The 16,242-nt window shown below is 40.3% G+C and overlaps 1 protein-coding gene across 1 annotated transcript in view; it reads left to right on the forward strand.

Moving 5' to 3' along the window:
• cacna2d2b (calcium channel, voltage-dependent, alpha 2/delta subunit 2b) overlaps nt 1-16,242 on the forward strand; it is a 100,532-nt gene that overhangs the window by 28,779 nt on the left and 55,511 nt on the right. Inside the window, exons 3-6 of the mRNA XM_036559844.1 lie at nt 9,555-9,671; nt 11,257-11,316; nt 13,844-13,888; nt 15,650-15,773. Coding sequence (XP_036415737.1) covers nt 9,555-9,671; nt 11,257-11,316; nt 13,844-13,888; nt 15,650-15,773 — 346 coding nt within the window. The remainder of the gene's footprint in view (nt 1-9,554; nt 9,672-11,256; nt 11,317-13,843; nt 13,889-15,649; nt 15,774-16,242) is intronic.

Raw genomic sequence — 16,242 nt, forward strand, 5'->3', positions numbered from 1 at the left:
GTAAAACGTCTCTCAACGTTCGATTTTTAACGAGGCTGAAGTCGCTTCTCATTCACCAGCTTCTCGTTAGAATTTTCCTGTTCCACCTTAAATGGTGCCTGAGGCGCCAGAATGTAACTGCTGCACCATTTAAGGTGGAATGGGACAATTCAAACGGTAAGCTGGCGAATGAGAAACGACTTCAGCTTCACGACTTTTTAGTGTTTCAGTTTCTCACTGCAGATTAAACGTATCAGGAAACCAGCTGGAGTGATTATAAAAGCAAATAAGTCCATTCATCTCCAAATTATCGATGTTCATCTTAAATCTCTCTCTTTGTCGTTTCGTTAGCTACTATCTAGGCGAGATAGTTGTCTGGGTTGCTATGGTGACCAGCAGTCTGCGCTGATCTTCAGGGTTAAAGGGTGAATAGCAGTTCTACATTAACTCCAGAGTTTAAGACCATTTATTGTTAAACTGTGTTGAACGATCAGCAGAGCTTTATTTTACTGTAAAGGAGGATTATTTTATTATTACCTACAAATCTGATTCTGCTGTGGAGCCTCAACAGGGCAGTAAAAGAGTCGCATGTTGCCGACCTCTGTGGTAGGCGAATAAAAACGGCTAATGGATAAGATGTGTTTGCTGTTGTTATGGTTGCGTAACGCTGTTCGTGTTCGTGTTTGGCGGAGTTTGCAGTAACAGGTTGTCTGAATCTGTCTAAGTCCGTTTTGATGAGTTTGGACAGCGACAGTGAAAGAGAGGAGTAGATATGTGGAGATATGCGTGTCCTTCACGCTGTTTCTGAGCTCAGCAGATGGTTTGGCTGCAGATGATAAAGTCTTGATGAGATCTGTGTGTTTTTCCCTCTTTAATTTCCCCTGAAGCAGCGTGAACAGATCCACCAATCAGAGGCTGAACTGTGTCCCTGATCTGGCAGCTTAAATATTTCTAGTGTGTCTTCCCATGACCTTACTGGCCACTTTATCAGAAACCCCTCCCCTGTAGCTCAACCTTGCTGGTGTACAGTTTGTGTTGGTTATCATCGTAAACTTATTGACCTGGTCGAATCCAAACTGGGACCCAAGCATCAAATTATGACTACACTGATCATCAGCTCTTCCCCCCTTCGCTGTCTACTTCAGATTTGTACTGTCAATCAAATCAGCTCCATTGTTTCATGTGTTTTGATTGGTTGTTGGTGTAGATATTGTGGATCTCTATTGTAGAACCAACAGTGGCGTATTCTGTGTAAGCAAACAGTGTAAAAAAATGAATTTTACTATCAAAGTACTGTAAAATTTTCTGGTCAATGTAAATTCTTTTGGGAAAAAAGTTAATTGCATGTAACGAACCATTAATATACTGTATTATTAACAGTGTACATTCACAAAAAACAAATAATCACCTTTATTTGATGGATATTTGTGTTTATTTTAATGGTTGTTTCTGTTATTATTATGGTAAAATACTGTATGTCCGAATAACGATTTGAACTAATGAAGTTGTTGAAATACAGTAAAAGGCAGCATTTAGAAGAAATAAATAGACTGTAATTTTACAGATTTGTACCATCAATTAGAGAAATGTACTTTTACTGGTAATTGACAGGTTTTATCTGGACTTTTTACAGATTTTTGAACAGACCTTTTTTCCCCTGTGTAGTTACACCATCGCTTAGAGCTGGGCGATATGGCAAAATTTAATATCACAATACTTCAAGAAGTTTTTTATGGTACATGATATTTCATGATTTATTTGTTTTGACATCTGATATGTAACAAGAGACAAATTAAGCCCATATTTTTAAAATACTATCAAAAACTGTGTATTCAGTCATTTGTATTCGACATTTTACACACTGTGCTGCTCGAAAATGCAATTAAACAGGACTAAAGATGCTCACATTGTAATCAGACACGCAGTTGGTAAGTGGGTTTTAATTACTGTATCGATGATATGCTCAGAAAAGCTTATTATGACATATTGTTATGTAATTTATCACGATTACGATAGATATCGTTATATTGCCGAGCCCTACTTTCACTAAATCTCTAACTAAATCACTAAATTTTTAACTGAAAGCCAGTAAGTACATCAAGTTTCACTGCCTCACACAGGAGCTGAACCTCCTCTCGAGGTGTTTTCAGAAAGAGGTTTAGTAGTTTAAGGCGCTGCTTCAGCTCAGAGCTCCGAGACACATAAACGAACAATGAAACCACAGCAGCAACCAAAACAAGGTCGACTTCCACAGACATTAAACGTTATATTCATGGCTGCCAAACTGTATAAACTCAATGATTCACATTTAGTACTTTTCGTCATTAGCAACTGTTACCATGACTACTGTTTAATTATTCAAATGACTTCACACAGAATCAGAAATTTGAAATTTTTTCACATAAATCATTACGACACCACCCGCAGTCTGAGCACATCTCTAATGAAGTGCAATAAAACAAAGTGAGGAAAGAAGAAAACAGAAGAAAACCTCGTATCTCCAAAAATGGTAACTTTACAGGAGAAGGAGAAACCTACTATACCTTTAATGTAAGTCAATGGAACCAGAACCTTTTCTAAGTCATTTTGAGTCGTTTCTTTTGGTCCGTTCATCAAGAAATTTACATACGATGTAAAGAGCAACAGGCATTTTCAAATTATGACAAACTGAAAAACGACAAAAATGGAGAAAAGAGGTTTTCTTCTGACAGCAGCGATATATATTCATATATATGTATTTTTCAAACTGATTAAAAAGTCAGAGCTGTAAACACATTTTGGACTTTACTGACTTGAACTTTACACTAAAATTATTTTGCTTTGAGTGACCCTATACCTTAATTATGTTTATTTTACTGAAATAAATGATGGAACGATCCATTTTGTCTCTACGAAAACAATCATAACCAAACCTTACCAAATGTTTCAGTAGTGACTGTTTCATTTTGAGCTCAAAAACTAGTTGAGCCTGTTCATGACCAGCAAACACAGCTTTAAACGGCTGTTCACACAGAAAATCATCAGATTTTTCATTAAAACACTAAAAAAGTGCTGAACTGCAGAAAACATGGTGATTCTTAATGTTCCACACTGACTTTCAGACTTTGGGACTCATTTACTTCAAAACAATGGGGTCTAACTGCTCACCATGTGGCCATGAGGGACAGGGACGCAGCCTCACTTCCTGCTCTAAAACACAGGGGCGTGGCTAACATGTGCCCCGCCCACAGACTGAAACTCTGTGTTTCAGTAGTGACATAAAAACTTTTCTGAAGTTTTTTTTTATTTAAAAATTAAACTCATGATAAAACTTCACTTTAAAAGAAATCAAGATGTTCAACATTGAAAACAATGCAAAAAAATCTAAATATTATTTTCAGAAGTGTGAATTTAGGGGTTAGTGTTAGGGACCTCCCTAAAGAAAGTACCCTATAAATGATGATTGTGTATATATTTAGTTTATTACAATCTCTATTAATGTCTTGGGTTTAAATAGATCAGAACATAAAGCTTAGAAATATCTAAGCTCTGAATGCTTCATTGTTTTTTTTAAATATTATGTGCGACCACAGTTTGAATTTGGCAGAATGGTCCACAAACCGTATTACACTGGATCTTCCAGCCTTATTCAGCCATTATAGCTGCGTAACTGTGAATAAAACATCATTTATGCTGGTGGTCTGTATAGGTTTATGGGTTCTCTCTCAAATCTTGACCATTTCTGTCCCATACAAAATGGGAGTTGGTGTGAATATGCCTGTGTGAATGACTCACATCCTCCATCATGTGGCTAAATAAGGTCACCGTCCATAGTTTGGTCAGTTTCTGACCACAGAGCTTCTCTTTGACTATTTGAGACGATTGTGATGATGTAAGAAAGCAAATTCCTGTTTGAGAACAGTGAGTGTTCTCGCAGGTCTGGCGAAGATGTCTAGACTGAGCGAGTTCGTTTTTTAATAAATGAGATTAATATAAAAAGTATAATGTGTCACTGAGGATATGCGCCATAATTGCTATCAGCCTGTCAGAGTAAATGGATTTAATTAAATTTGCTGGTCTTTTATGCTCCTCTGTGACCTTTTCAGCTTAGAATATTTTGCTGGTTGTGTATGTGTGAAATGAACCCCCCCCCACACCCCCACCCACCCCACTGGCTCTGGTGTTATTAGTGGTTTCCTGACAGGATTATACTGGTCCGACAACTCATTTGGACAAAGGCCAAGGAGGATTTAAAAAGCATACGGAGAATTCTGGAAGCCCGAGGACTCGCAGAGTCAGGAATATAACACCACTGCCATGTTTTATTCTGCTAATTCCTCCGAGGTTGTGACCTCCAGCTAACGCTCCTCTCGGCTGATTTACACGATGACGTCGAAACCTTTCTGCCGCTGGAAGATGGGAACAAGAACGTTAGCAGCCTCAGACATCATTACGCTGCTGCTACATGCTCGCTGAACGCTCCCGTTTCCGTCTCGTAGAGACATTGTTATCAAGTCCCTGCATTCAAATCAGGGACGGATCCTGGTCTCAGGAGGGCCCAGGGCACACGTGTCTTTGGAGACACAACCCCCCCAGTGTAAACAAACCGTGTTTAAATTATCAAATAATATGCAGAAGCTTGTTATTTCCTGTGCATTTATATTCCTGCATATATACGTTTATTTACATATTTTTGTGTTGGGATCTTTAATTATTGGGGTTAGGGCTGTTTATTTAATCAGTACATATTCTTGGGCTATTCATTCATCTGATTTTTACACCTGCATTGATCTGTCTTTTTGAGGCTCCTCTGACCTTGTGGTCTTAGGCTCCCTGAGGCCCCTGGCACTCAGAGGCCACTGCATAGTGACCCCTCTGGCCCAGTCAGTAATCCATTCCCGATTTAAATGCTTTGTAGATCTACAAATGTGAGAATGTAGCTGATCAGCTGAGATTATGTCTGTGTTCAAAATAGCTCACTGTGTACTGAATAGTGCATCAGTATATACTGCATAGTGCATCAGTACATATTATAGACTGCATACTGTATCAGTGTATACTGCATACTACATCAGTATATACTGTATACTGCATACTGTATCAGTATATATTATATACTGTATACTGCATACTGCATCAGTGTATACTGCATACTGTATCAGTATATACTGTGTACTGCACACTGCATCAGTATATACTGTATACTTCATACGGCATCAGTATTTACTGCGTACTACATCAGTACATATTGCATACTGCATCACTGTATACTGCATACTGCATCAGAATATTCTATATACTGTATCAGTATATACTGCATACTGTATCAGTATATACTGCATACTGCATCAGTATATACTGTATACTGCATACTAAATATAAAAATGTAAATCACAGTCAAACTTCCACCTTAATCTTAATTCCAGAGTTAACAACTATTTAGCCAAATGTTTGAATTTTCATTTAATCTAATCCTCTATGATAGCTAACCAGCTAATTTCCATCCAGCTGTAAAACTGAGAACTATAGCTGATTTCAATCCAATGCTAACTATGGAGTTAAGTATAACCTAAAGAGTTAAATTCTCACTAACGTCCACTGTACCTTGACTCTAGAGTTAGCTTTAGCTAATGTCCTTCTAAACTATAGAGTTTGCTAAACGTAACCTATAGAGTTGGCTAATTAGCTAGTTTCTATTTAACCAAATTCTGAGTTAGTTTTAATCTTATTTTCCACCTAAACCTGCACATTTAGCTACTAGACAATGTCCATTTAACCAAATTCTAGTCATCTTCAGTCTAATTTTCATTTTGTCTCTGGAGTAGCTACTAGCTAATTTCTGTAAACTGAGATTTAACTATGGCTAATTTTCCTTTAATCCGAACTATAGGGTAGCTACTGTCTAATCTTAATCCTTAATCCTGACCCCAATCTTTAATTCCTGCCCTGAGCTGAACGCTGAGGCTCCAGATGGGACAGTGAGGCTTTTTTTTGCCAGATGGGTGTTTCTGCCCGGAGGTCTCTGAGTGTCTCTCTCTCTCTCTCTCTCTCTCTCCCTCCCTCTGGACTTCTTCTCCACTGCGTCGTCTCTCTGAGCGCATTTTGAGGTTGTGTGTCATGAAACTCACAAAGAAAACAAAGGAATGAGAAAGTCTTGGTCAGGTTGTAAGATATGAAGCTTGACGTTGCTGTCGCATCAAAACAATGTACATCTGCAATTCTGAGTTTGTACAATCTTAAAAAAAAGGTTCTTCAGATTGATGGAGAATGTGTTGTATATGGTTCTATATAGAACCAACCCCAAAGAGTGTTCTTATATTGTTATAAACTTGACATCTTTACAATAGCAGAACCCTTTGTGGTGTCAGTCTGAAGAACCATTTCATGATGCAATTAACCTGCAAATGGATCTTTCAGTGTTCATGGTTCCATATTGAACCTAAAGAACCCTTGAAGAATAGTCTTTTTAGGAGTCTAGGCCAGGCTTTGGCAACGTGCGGCTCTTTTACTGTCCTGTTGAGGCTTCACAGCTGAATCAGATCTGTAGGTAATAAATAAAATAATCCTCCTTTACAGTAAAATAAAGCTCTGCTGATCGTTCAACACAGTTTAACAATAAATGGCCTTAAACTCTGGAGTTAATGTAGAACTGCTGATTCACCCTTTAACCCTGAAGATCAGCTCAGACTGCTGGTCACCATAGCAACACAGACAACTATCTCGTCTAGCTAGTAGCTAACGAAACGACAAAGAGAGAGATTTAAGATGAACATCGATAATTTGGAGATGAATGGACTTATTAGTGTTTATAATCACTCCAGCTGGTTTCCTGATACGTTTAATTTGCAGTGAGAAACTGAAACACTAAAAAGTCACGAGGCTGAAGTCGCTTCTCATTCGCCAGCTTCTTTTTTGAATTTTCCTGTTCCACCTTAAATGGTGCAGCAGTTACATTCTATCACCTCAGGCACCATTTCAGGTGGAAAATTCTAACAAGAAGCTGAAGAATGAGAAGCAACTGCAGCTTGCAAAAAATGTAATGTTGAGAGACATTTTACAAGAAACTGTTCCACTTTTGAGGAAAAGTTTCCTGCTGGAGATGCGAGAAAAGCAGCTGTAGCTGAGCTAAAGCTTAAAGCAGAGCAAAGTAAGTCTGAGTTTTTGTTCAGAGTATATTTTTAGTCTATACTAGAACATCAGCACAGACTGAGACACATTTACAGCCAAGATGGTTCTTAAATGAAATATACATTAAATGTTGTGGCTCCCAAGGTGGTTTGATTTTGGTTGAAAGGACAAAATGGCTCTTCTTAACGTTTGGGTCGCGACTCCTGCTTTGGGAGAAGGAAAATTGTTGCTGTAGGAAGATTTTGTTCGCAGTAGTTTTGGGTTGTTTCTGTATGAAACGCTCACAGAAGGAGCAGCTGCTGCTGGTGTGATGGAGTCAAACCGTGTAGAAGATTAATAACAGGGAATGGAGTGATGGGTTACGGTGTGACGGTGGAGATGTGAGAAAGTGTAGATGGTAGCCGAGCGTCGGTGGACGCTCTGAGAGGAGAGCGGATGTGTTTTCTTGTTGATTTACACGTGAAGGCTATAAATAAACTGCGGTTATGGAAGATGGAGATGCTGTGCGAGTGTGTTCTTATGGGAGCGTGCGTGTGTGTGTGTGTGTGTGTGCGTGTGTGTGTGTGTGTGTGTGTGTGTGTGTGTGTGTGTGTGTGTGTGTGTGTGCGTGTGTATGTGTAGGAGTCGTGCCCAGTTGGACGTGTTGGTATTGATCGGAGCGCTAAATAGTGGAGGTTCTTCCTGTGAAAGGCTGCATAATGACTTTTATTTCAGAAAACTAATGAGCCGTTCTCACTCAGAGAAGCAGCTCGCGAAAGCGTCGGCCTCTCTGATCTCTCACCGACGGAGGAAAGACTTCGGCAGCACCACCACATCAAACACACCACAGCAACAGCGCTCAGCTCAGAAAGGTCCACGGAACAACTGGTGGCTACATAATCACACATGCAGAGTTTACACACTTAAAAAAGATGGTTTTCAAAGTTCTTTAATAAAGGCAATAGTTCTTTATTAAACCATGATTTCCATATAGAACCATCTGCATACTTAAATGGTTCTCTGCATGATGAAATGGTTCTTTAGATTGATGGAGAATGTGTTGTGTATGGTTCAGTAGGAACCATATACTGATAAGAACCTTTTTGAAAATGGTTCTGTATAGCACCACAAAAGGGCTCTTCTACTGTTACAATGTCAAGCTTCTTGTAATGGAAGAACCCATTTAGGTGCTATATAGTTCTATGGTTCTATGGTACCATGGTTCTATGTAGCACTATCTACAGCATTTCTCTATCAATCTGAAGAACCATTTGTAGCAAGCTTGACATCGTAACGATAGCAGAACCCTTTTTGGTGCTGTAATGTGAAACAATTATTAGCGCCTCCATATAAAATTCATTTTACTTTCTTTTTGCCTCAAAAAGTGTAAAGATGTCAGGCAGTCCAACCATCCAACCGTATAGACTGATTAAGTAAACGATCAAAAAAAGTTCATTTAATTACAGAATTCTAAATAAAATAGTTTGGCATGATTTTATGTTTCAAAACTGTAACTGTAAAAACCTTTTAGTTCTTACTTCCTCAAATGTCAGGTGGCACAACTACTTTTATTTTGACACGCTTTTACAAAAGAGGGCCCAAGGTATTGTATCATAAAGAAGAGCCCAAGTTTACCATGTCAGGTGGTCTGATCTCAGGTGAACCATGAAAATGGAATTATTATTATAATGTTTAGTTATTTAGAAAAAATGTAAGTATAAACTCGAGTAAGGAAAAAGCTTTCTACACGTGTCGAAGTAGATGCCTGTTTAATTTGAAATTAGTCTGAAAAGTCAGGTGGCACAACCAGTCAGTCAGATGGAGCAACCAGACCAGCACAGCTTAATAACTGAAATAGACAATTAAAAGATTTGACAACACTCAATATATTTAAGATATAAAATGCACATAGACAGAAACGCAATTATATGTGCAGATATTAAAATGCACATCATGTACTTTTTAATAAGACTTTTAAAGATTGTAAAAAGTATATGCATATCTATATATGTGTATGTAGATATGTAGTATGTATATATATATATATATATATATATATATATATATATATATATATAGATAGATAGATAGATAGACGATAGACAGATAGATAGATATAGATATGCATATACTTTTTACAATCTTTAAAAAATATATATATATATATCATGGTATAATAAAGATTTTGGTATATATACATATGGGACCATGCTCTGGATGAATGAATGTCCTGCTGATAGTCCTTTGTGAAAGTAAGCATGAATTTATCCAGGCATAAGCAATGGAAGCTTATATCTCACCAGTTAGTATGGTGCTAACTGCAGACCATGTGGAGCTGTTCAGTATCTCTAATAGACCTGATGATGTGGTTTCTGACTCTGTGTGACTCACTGTTATCTGTAAACAGGGACTGATGTTGTGAGATGTGGAGGAGCGATCTGTCTAGACGCTGGAGATGAAAACGACTCCTGTTTTTGACTCTGTTTCAGATTTACACCGAGAAGAGGAGGCAGTACAGCCTCGTCAGGAACAACCCCAGAGAGATCGTGGAGAAGGTGGCGTCGGACATCGAGAAGCTTCTGGCGAAGAAGAAGAGAGCGTTAGAAGTGAGTGAAGTGATCCGCCTTGGTACTGAAATCGGGTCATGTTCCTCTTTGATATGTGCCAACTTGATGCTTATGAGCTCAGAGGTAGATGAGAGATGTTATGTGACCCCATGCCGTAATTACAGAGTAGAGGTCTGCACAAGGGTCCCGCGTGATCTGCTGAATAAATAAAAAAACATGCCATCAGTAAACAGGTTGCAGGTTCGTGTGGGGGGTATTATGGCTGGCTAGGTGGGGCTGGTTTGGACAATTTCGGCTGCTTGTAGAAGCGAACAGGCAAGCAACGAATAAGCGGCAAGTGTGCTGCGGAGAAAAACATGGTAGTAACTGTCACAAGCTGCAAACACATGAAGCATGTGTTGTGGCTGCATCAGCCTCTGTTTTGGGTGTCATTTAATTTCAGCTGACTTGTGGACATCTTATAAAGTAATTAGCTAATAATATAAAGCTGACACGATAAAATAATGTTAGTAGTGAAGCTAAGCTGTAGTGCTATGGAGTTAATTTAATAAAAAGAATCAAATAAATTTAATAAAAAGAATCAAATAAAATTGTAAAATCCACAAGCGAAACATTAACTATAAAAATGTGTTACAAATGCAAATAATTAGAGTTAGATTTCTAGACTTCTACTCATTTTCAATCATTCTGATATAAATATTTTAGTCATTTTGCCAGTTTTTGCGTTCATTTCTTTCTGTTTGCTGATATGTTTTGCTTGTGGATTGTTGCTCTTTTGCTTTTGAATTTTTTCTTTTGCTTCTGACTGTTGAACAGGGGGCGGGTCTTAGAAGAGGGCTTTCACCTGCACTTTCTATTGGTCAACTGATTTGGAGTGACAGGTCTTCTGAGGTCTTTAGCCGATATGTTCCAAAAAAAGGTCAACAAAATCAGCAAATAGAAAAAAATGAAAGCAAAATCTGACAAAATTAGTAATTAATTTATAGTCGAATGATTGAAAACGAATAGAAATCTTTTTGCTCTAATTATTTGTATTGCAACAAATTTCTGACATTTTGATGCTCAATATTTTGCTTGTGGATTTTATAATTTGAAACTTTTGGCACAAAATTAACTCCATATAGTGCTGCCCACTCGTCTGTTGACCGTGATGTAACGTGATGTTCATTGTGTGAGTGTACTACCTTACCATACTACCCTGTGCAAGTTATATTTACTCTATTTTGTAACATTGAAATGTTTATTAGTGCGGCTGGGCGCATGGAGGTACGGTGGGACTCGAGTCTGTTCCGACATGTTGTGGGTGTTCTGTGGTCATACACCAGTGGAGCGGGTTATGGCAAATTCAGGCAAGAGTGAATAAAGACCATAGACACAGCCCAAAGTAAGCGGGCGCGGGTGGGCATGGCTTGCGGGTGGGAGTGGGCAAGAACAACCCTAGATTTTGCGAGCACAAGCAGACGTGATGAGTAGTTGAATCAGGCTGGGGTGGGCAGTAATAATCAGGCCTGTGCAGACCCGACTCTGGAGCTTCATACGTTGAAATGTGAGAAATTACATTACAGTTAATATAATATAATATAAACATTTTCATGCTAATGATAAATACTTCTTTTTCTCACAGAAACTGGCCAGTGAAGCCGAGAGGGTGCAAAAAGCCCATCGATGGCAGGACAGCATCAAGGTCAGGTTCCTTGTTTATTCTTTTCAACTCTCTGTTTTATTGGGTTGTTATAAAGCAACAGGATGCATGACGATAAAGTAGCAGTCAAACATCTGGACGGGTCTGACTAAATGTGTGTTTTTCATAATCTCGAGGACATTTTGACATAATAAGTAGTTCTAAGACATATAAATTGATATCTGTGAATTTGTGAATTTATTTCTAAAACAAACATTTTAAACGTAAACAGTGTTTTTGGCCTGGTTTAGCTTGGCTGTCCTAAGCAGGCCTGGGTTAGCCAGCTTAGTTCTACCTGATTTAGCATGATGTAATGCTGCACCCTGTAGACCTGGTTTGGCCTAAAAGAGGTGATTTAGACTCCCTGTAAGCAGGGCTGAGTTACCATGGCTCAGCCTGGCTCACGTTGTAGCAGGTCTGGTTTAGCTTGGTTTAACCTGGCTGCTCAGTGGTTGTCAAACTGGTTCTCCGAGACCCCCAGAAAGTCTGTATTTTCCTTCTATTCCTATGTGCTGTGAGTTGAGCAAAAACGTGGACTGTGTGAGGGTCCCTGAGGACCGGTTTGAGAACCGCTGCTGTAGTAGGCCTGGTTCACCCTGCAAGTGGCCTGGTTTAGATATATGTCACTTCGTCACCAGCGGTGCGGATGCCAGCGTATCGTGGCCCAGATGCTTCTGCTTTGATGTGGAGGATGTGAAGATGAAGATCAGCACCGCTCCTCTTCCTCTGACCCCATTTACACACAACTCTACAGAGAGAGAGAGAGAGAGAGAGGAGAGAGAGAGAGAGAGGGAGAGATAAACAGGATGAGAAATCCACCAGTTGGAGACCCCTCACATTCATATGCACACACTCACACTGTGACTCACTGAGTTTGGAGGTTGTGATGTCCACTCTGTCATACCTGTTGAGCTGGATTTGTTGCTGGGGGGTTTTAAGGTGTGCAGACAGTAGCAGCTCATTTTTCCAGCTGATTTACCCTGTTAGACTGAATTTACTCTGAGTCCACAGCCTGCAGGAGCGTCCACTGCATACCCACCAACACGTCAGTGTCACTGCAGTGCTGAATGATCCACCACCCAAATAGTACCTGCTCTGTGAGGGTCCATGGGGGTCCTGACCACTGAAGAACAGGGTAAAAGGGGGCTAACAAAGTATCAGAGAAACAGATGGACTACAGTCTGTAACTGTAGAACTACAAAGTGCACCTATATAGTAAGTGGAGCTGATAAGATGGACAATGAGCATAGAAACAAGGAGGTGGTCATAATGTTATGCCTGATTGGTGTAAGTTATCATACTTAAGTTCACAAGAGCACAAAGCTGAAGTTGGCTTCCTGTTCACTAGTTTCTTTTTCCAATTTTCCCGTTCCATCTTTAATAGTGGCAGCATTCTGCACTTGACCAAAGCAAGAACTGTGATAGAATTGTTTTCCAGTAGTCACGGAACTTATGACAGCGTCACCTGCAGTAGCACAGCGAACGCAACAGCTGAAAAATGAAACCGTAGAAAGTTTGTGGCCTCATAAGCACAAAAAGGTGCTTTCAGCTTCGCACAACCCTTCTGAGAAGTATGCTAAGCTCTTAAGCCTCAGAAGCTCCGTCCACAAAGGTGCGCAGAACATCTGATTTGCTGTCCACACGTCTGGGTGTGGGCACTTCAGTAAAGCATTTTTTACAGGCCCGACAGGAAACGCTTTCTTTAACTAGCTAAATGCTGATCACTGGTCGTGGCAGTTTTCTGCTTTACACATTATAACAGTAACGAAGCTTTCAGAGCTGATATTCTCACTGGATTGGAAGGCATGTTTACCGTCTAAGCGTTGGCCCTGTCATCAGGAGATCGTGAGCTTGATCCCTGGTGATGCTACAGCCATCCGTGGCCAGGAGTCCAAGAGAGCGCAAATGGCCTCACTCTCTGGGTGGGTAGCATGGCCCCCCCTCTCCCCCCATCACTCAGCACAGGCGTCTGCTAGCTGACGTAACAGATCTGGCGGTTGGCGCTTTCCTCCGAGTGCGTTCGGCTGTCCAATCACGTTGCGTTAGCGGCAGTTCGAAAAGATGCGGTAGAGCTTCACAGGTCTCAGAGGAAGCCTGTGTTTGTTTTCGCCCTCCTAGCACTGGTGGTACAGTGTGATTGGTGGGTCCTAACTAGTGGGTGGAACTGGATACAACTAAATTGGGGAAAAATATCCAAAAAAAAGTCTTTAAAAGTTATTCAACAGCTGTATTTGATGCATTTAGCCACTAGTAAAGTGGATATCTACCCTTTTTGCTGATGGGCATAATTGCCATCCCAGGCTACACATCACAAAAATAACAGCAGTCTGTGATCAGCCGGTTTGCATGCGGGTCACACCCCCCCCTTCCTGCTAAAGTGGGCGGTTCTTGGTCACATTGAGCGACGAAACCCACCAGACTCTCTGCCAGTGAGCAGAGGTCTGCCTAGTGAGTCTTTTGTAATGAGTCTGTTGTAAAGAGTGTATAAAAAATATAAAAATAAAAATGTTTAGAATTCATTCCTTTGCAGGAGTGGGCTATTGAATACTATGACTCCAAAGCCGAGATGGATTACGTGAGTATATGTGTATATTGTTTATATTTTCTCTGTCTGTTTTTCTGTGGAAGCTTTCTCGATGCTGATCGCACTGCTGAATCATTATGTTTGTGGAACAGGCTCTTGATGAATTCAGTCTGAGGGCCTGTGTTTGTTTATGTGTGTGTGTTTGAATGGGTGTGTATCCAGATCTGTCTCCCGAAGCAGGATTTCTTGCTAAGCTAGTTCACTGTAATCTAAGTTCGATCTAACCTTGGATTTTCTGTGTGACAGATATTTTTGTAGTAGGCTACATCACAATGCTCTGGGGCAGGTTAAGTTCAGCATTACGGATCGTAAACAGCTCCTGGGCGAAAGGGGTCAGTCTTCAAACGGAAGCAGGACCTTCTGGTCCTATTCAGACCACAGTTTTGCCCATTGCTGCAAATTAGCTATTAATTTGGTTTATAGAAAATAAAGGCGTTTACACTATTGAGTGCAGGAATGGTGCCATACCTCCAAAAGTGGTGGGACAAAACTGTCAAGATAATTACAAATGTTTATAAACCTGTTCACAAGAGTTTTGTAATATTGCATCTTTTTCATTTGGTTCAGTTGGTTTCACACCACAATGGCTGAAGTGGACCAAATTACACACTGATGTGTTCGATTATTGGTCAGAAATTTTGCAGAGACGCAATCACTCAATTACTGTCACATTTACCACCAGGAAAATGCTCAATATCTATGTGGATCACAAAACAAAGCAATAATAATACATTTTACCTGATATCTGCTTCTTTATGATTGGTTTACCAATTATAATTTGGCCAGTCAGGTCACTGAAGCTTGGCCAAAATTTTGTTCTGCAATCCAAATTAAAAACATATCTTTCATCTTTATTTTATCTGTTATTTTATTGCTCATCTACTGTTATTATGAGCAGCTCGTGCTGCAGGAACTATGTGATAGTCTGTGAACAGCAGGTTAAAACAGGCACATTACGCAGGCAGTTCAGTGCTGATGTGCCCTGAGAAAAGCAGCCTCTGGAGCTGAATTCTCTTGTTTGGTCTGGACTATCATAAAGACATATTCCCACCAGACAGGGCGGAGTTTTCACATGTCAAAACAGACCAAACTAAAGAAAATGTAAGTAAATGCAAGGTAGGTGTGGTAGCGACCTTAGTGTAGCAAAGTAGCAGTACGAAATATTAAAACTGAAATTTAGTCAATCCAAACGGTGCATTAGTTTGTGTATCGCACTAAAACAGTTTTCTGGATCAGTGAGCTGCAGCTCCTCTCACTGAGCACCAACTCATGAAGGCTGTCCTGCCCCCCCCAGCTGAAGTGGAGATTTTGATTGGCTCTGCCAATGAGTTTAAATCTCTCTGTCTGTTTCTATTGGTCAGCGCTCCGTACAGTTAAATGTCTGATGTAAATTTCCTGAACTCACTCAGAACGTGTTGGGTCGCCGCCCCAGCACTTTGAAAATTGGTGGGATTCAGCGCGTCTTGCCTGCGGTACATTTGGGGAATTTGATAATGGCTCCTTAAACTCTGATCACCGATTTGTGAGCACAATCTGAACATATTTGGTGTTTTATTCTTGGTAGTTATTGTTTAAGGACCGAAGAACAACAAAGGACAGAAACCTGTGAAAAATCAGGCTTTTAACATGTTAGGATGATATAAATCCTGTAGTGTTGGCCACTCATAAGCTGGGAGTGCTTGGTGAGACAGGCCGAAAGAGAACATGTGTTTGATTGTGCAGATTTCTGTCTGACGCTGCTTCTGTCTGCAGGACGGTGATGAGATTGAAACTCAGATGTCCCTGAAGCTGGAGTTTGTGTACGACCCAAACTTCAAGAACAATGTGAACTACTCCTACACCGCAGTACAAATCCCCACAGATATCTACAAAGGCGGTACGAGCCAACCTCAGCATTTTTACTGTAGCTGTACCAAGCTGTAGCGTTTTACAGTGACAGCTGGGAGCACTTTACTTGGACAGCCCTGTAGATGCTTATCTTGCATGTAACTAAATATCTATTCCATAGTCCGTCTAGTCCGTGTAAAGCAGATATAAATATGTGTTCTGAGTTTGTCACACCACCGAAATCTCAGTGATTGGTCCTCCTGCCAGGTGATCTCAGTGTTCTGGTGACTTTAATGTCTCTGCAGGACACTGCAGTGGGAACGGTTTGATTCTATTTTAAATATGCATAACCAGTAAATCTCTCCTCAGGAGCAGGAGTGAAATCACAGTGGATGCAGGCTTTGTCCCAACCCGTGATGGCGGGGACTTGTCGAGGCTAGCTGCTCTGAGACAGGGAAAGACCCAGCGCAGTGGGAATTAGCTACAGCTAACGAAGAACTGATCTGATTAACGCAGTG

Source organism: Colossoma macropomum, unplaced genomic scaffold, assembly GCF_904425465.1.
Source record: "Colossoma macropomum unplaced genomic scaffold, Colossoma_macropomum, whole genome shotgun sequence".
In the NCBI taxonomy this organism is placed as follows: Eukaryota; Metazoa; Chordata; class Actinopteri; order Characiformes; family Serrasalmidae; genus Colossoma; species Colossoma macropomum.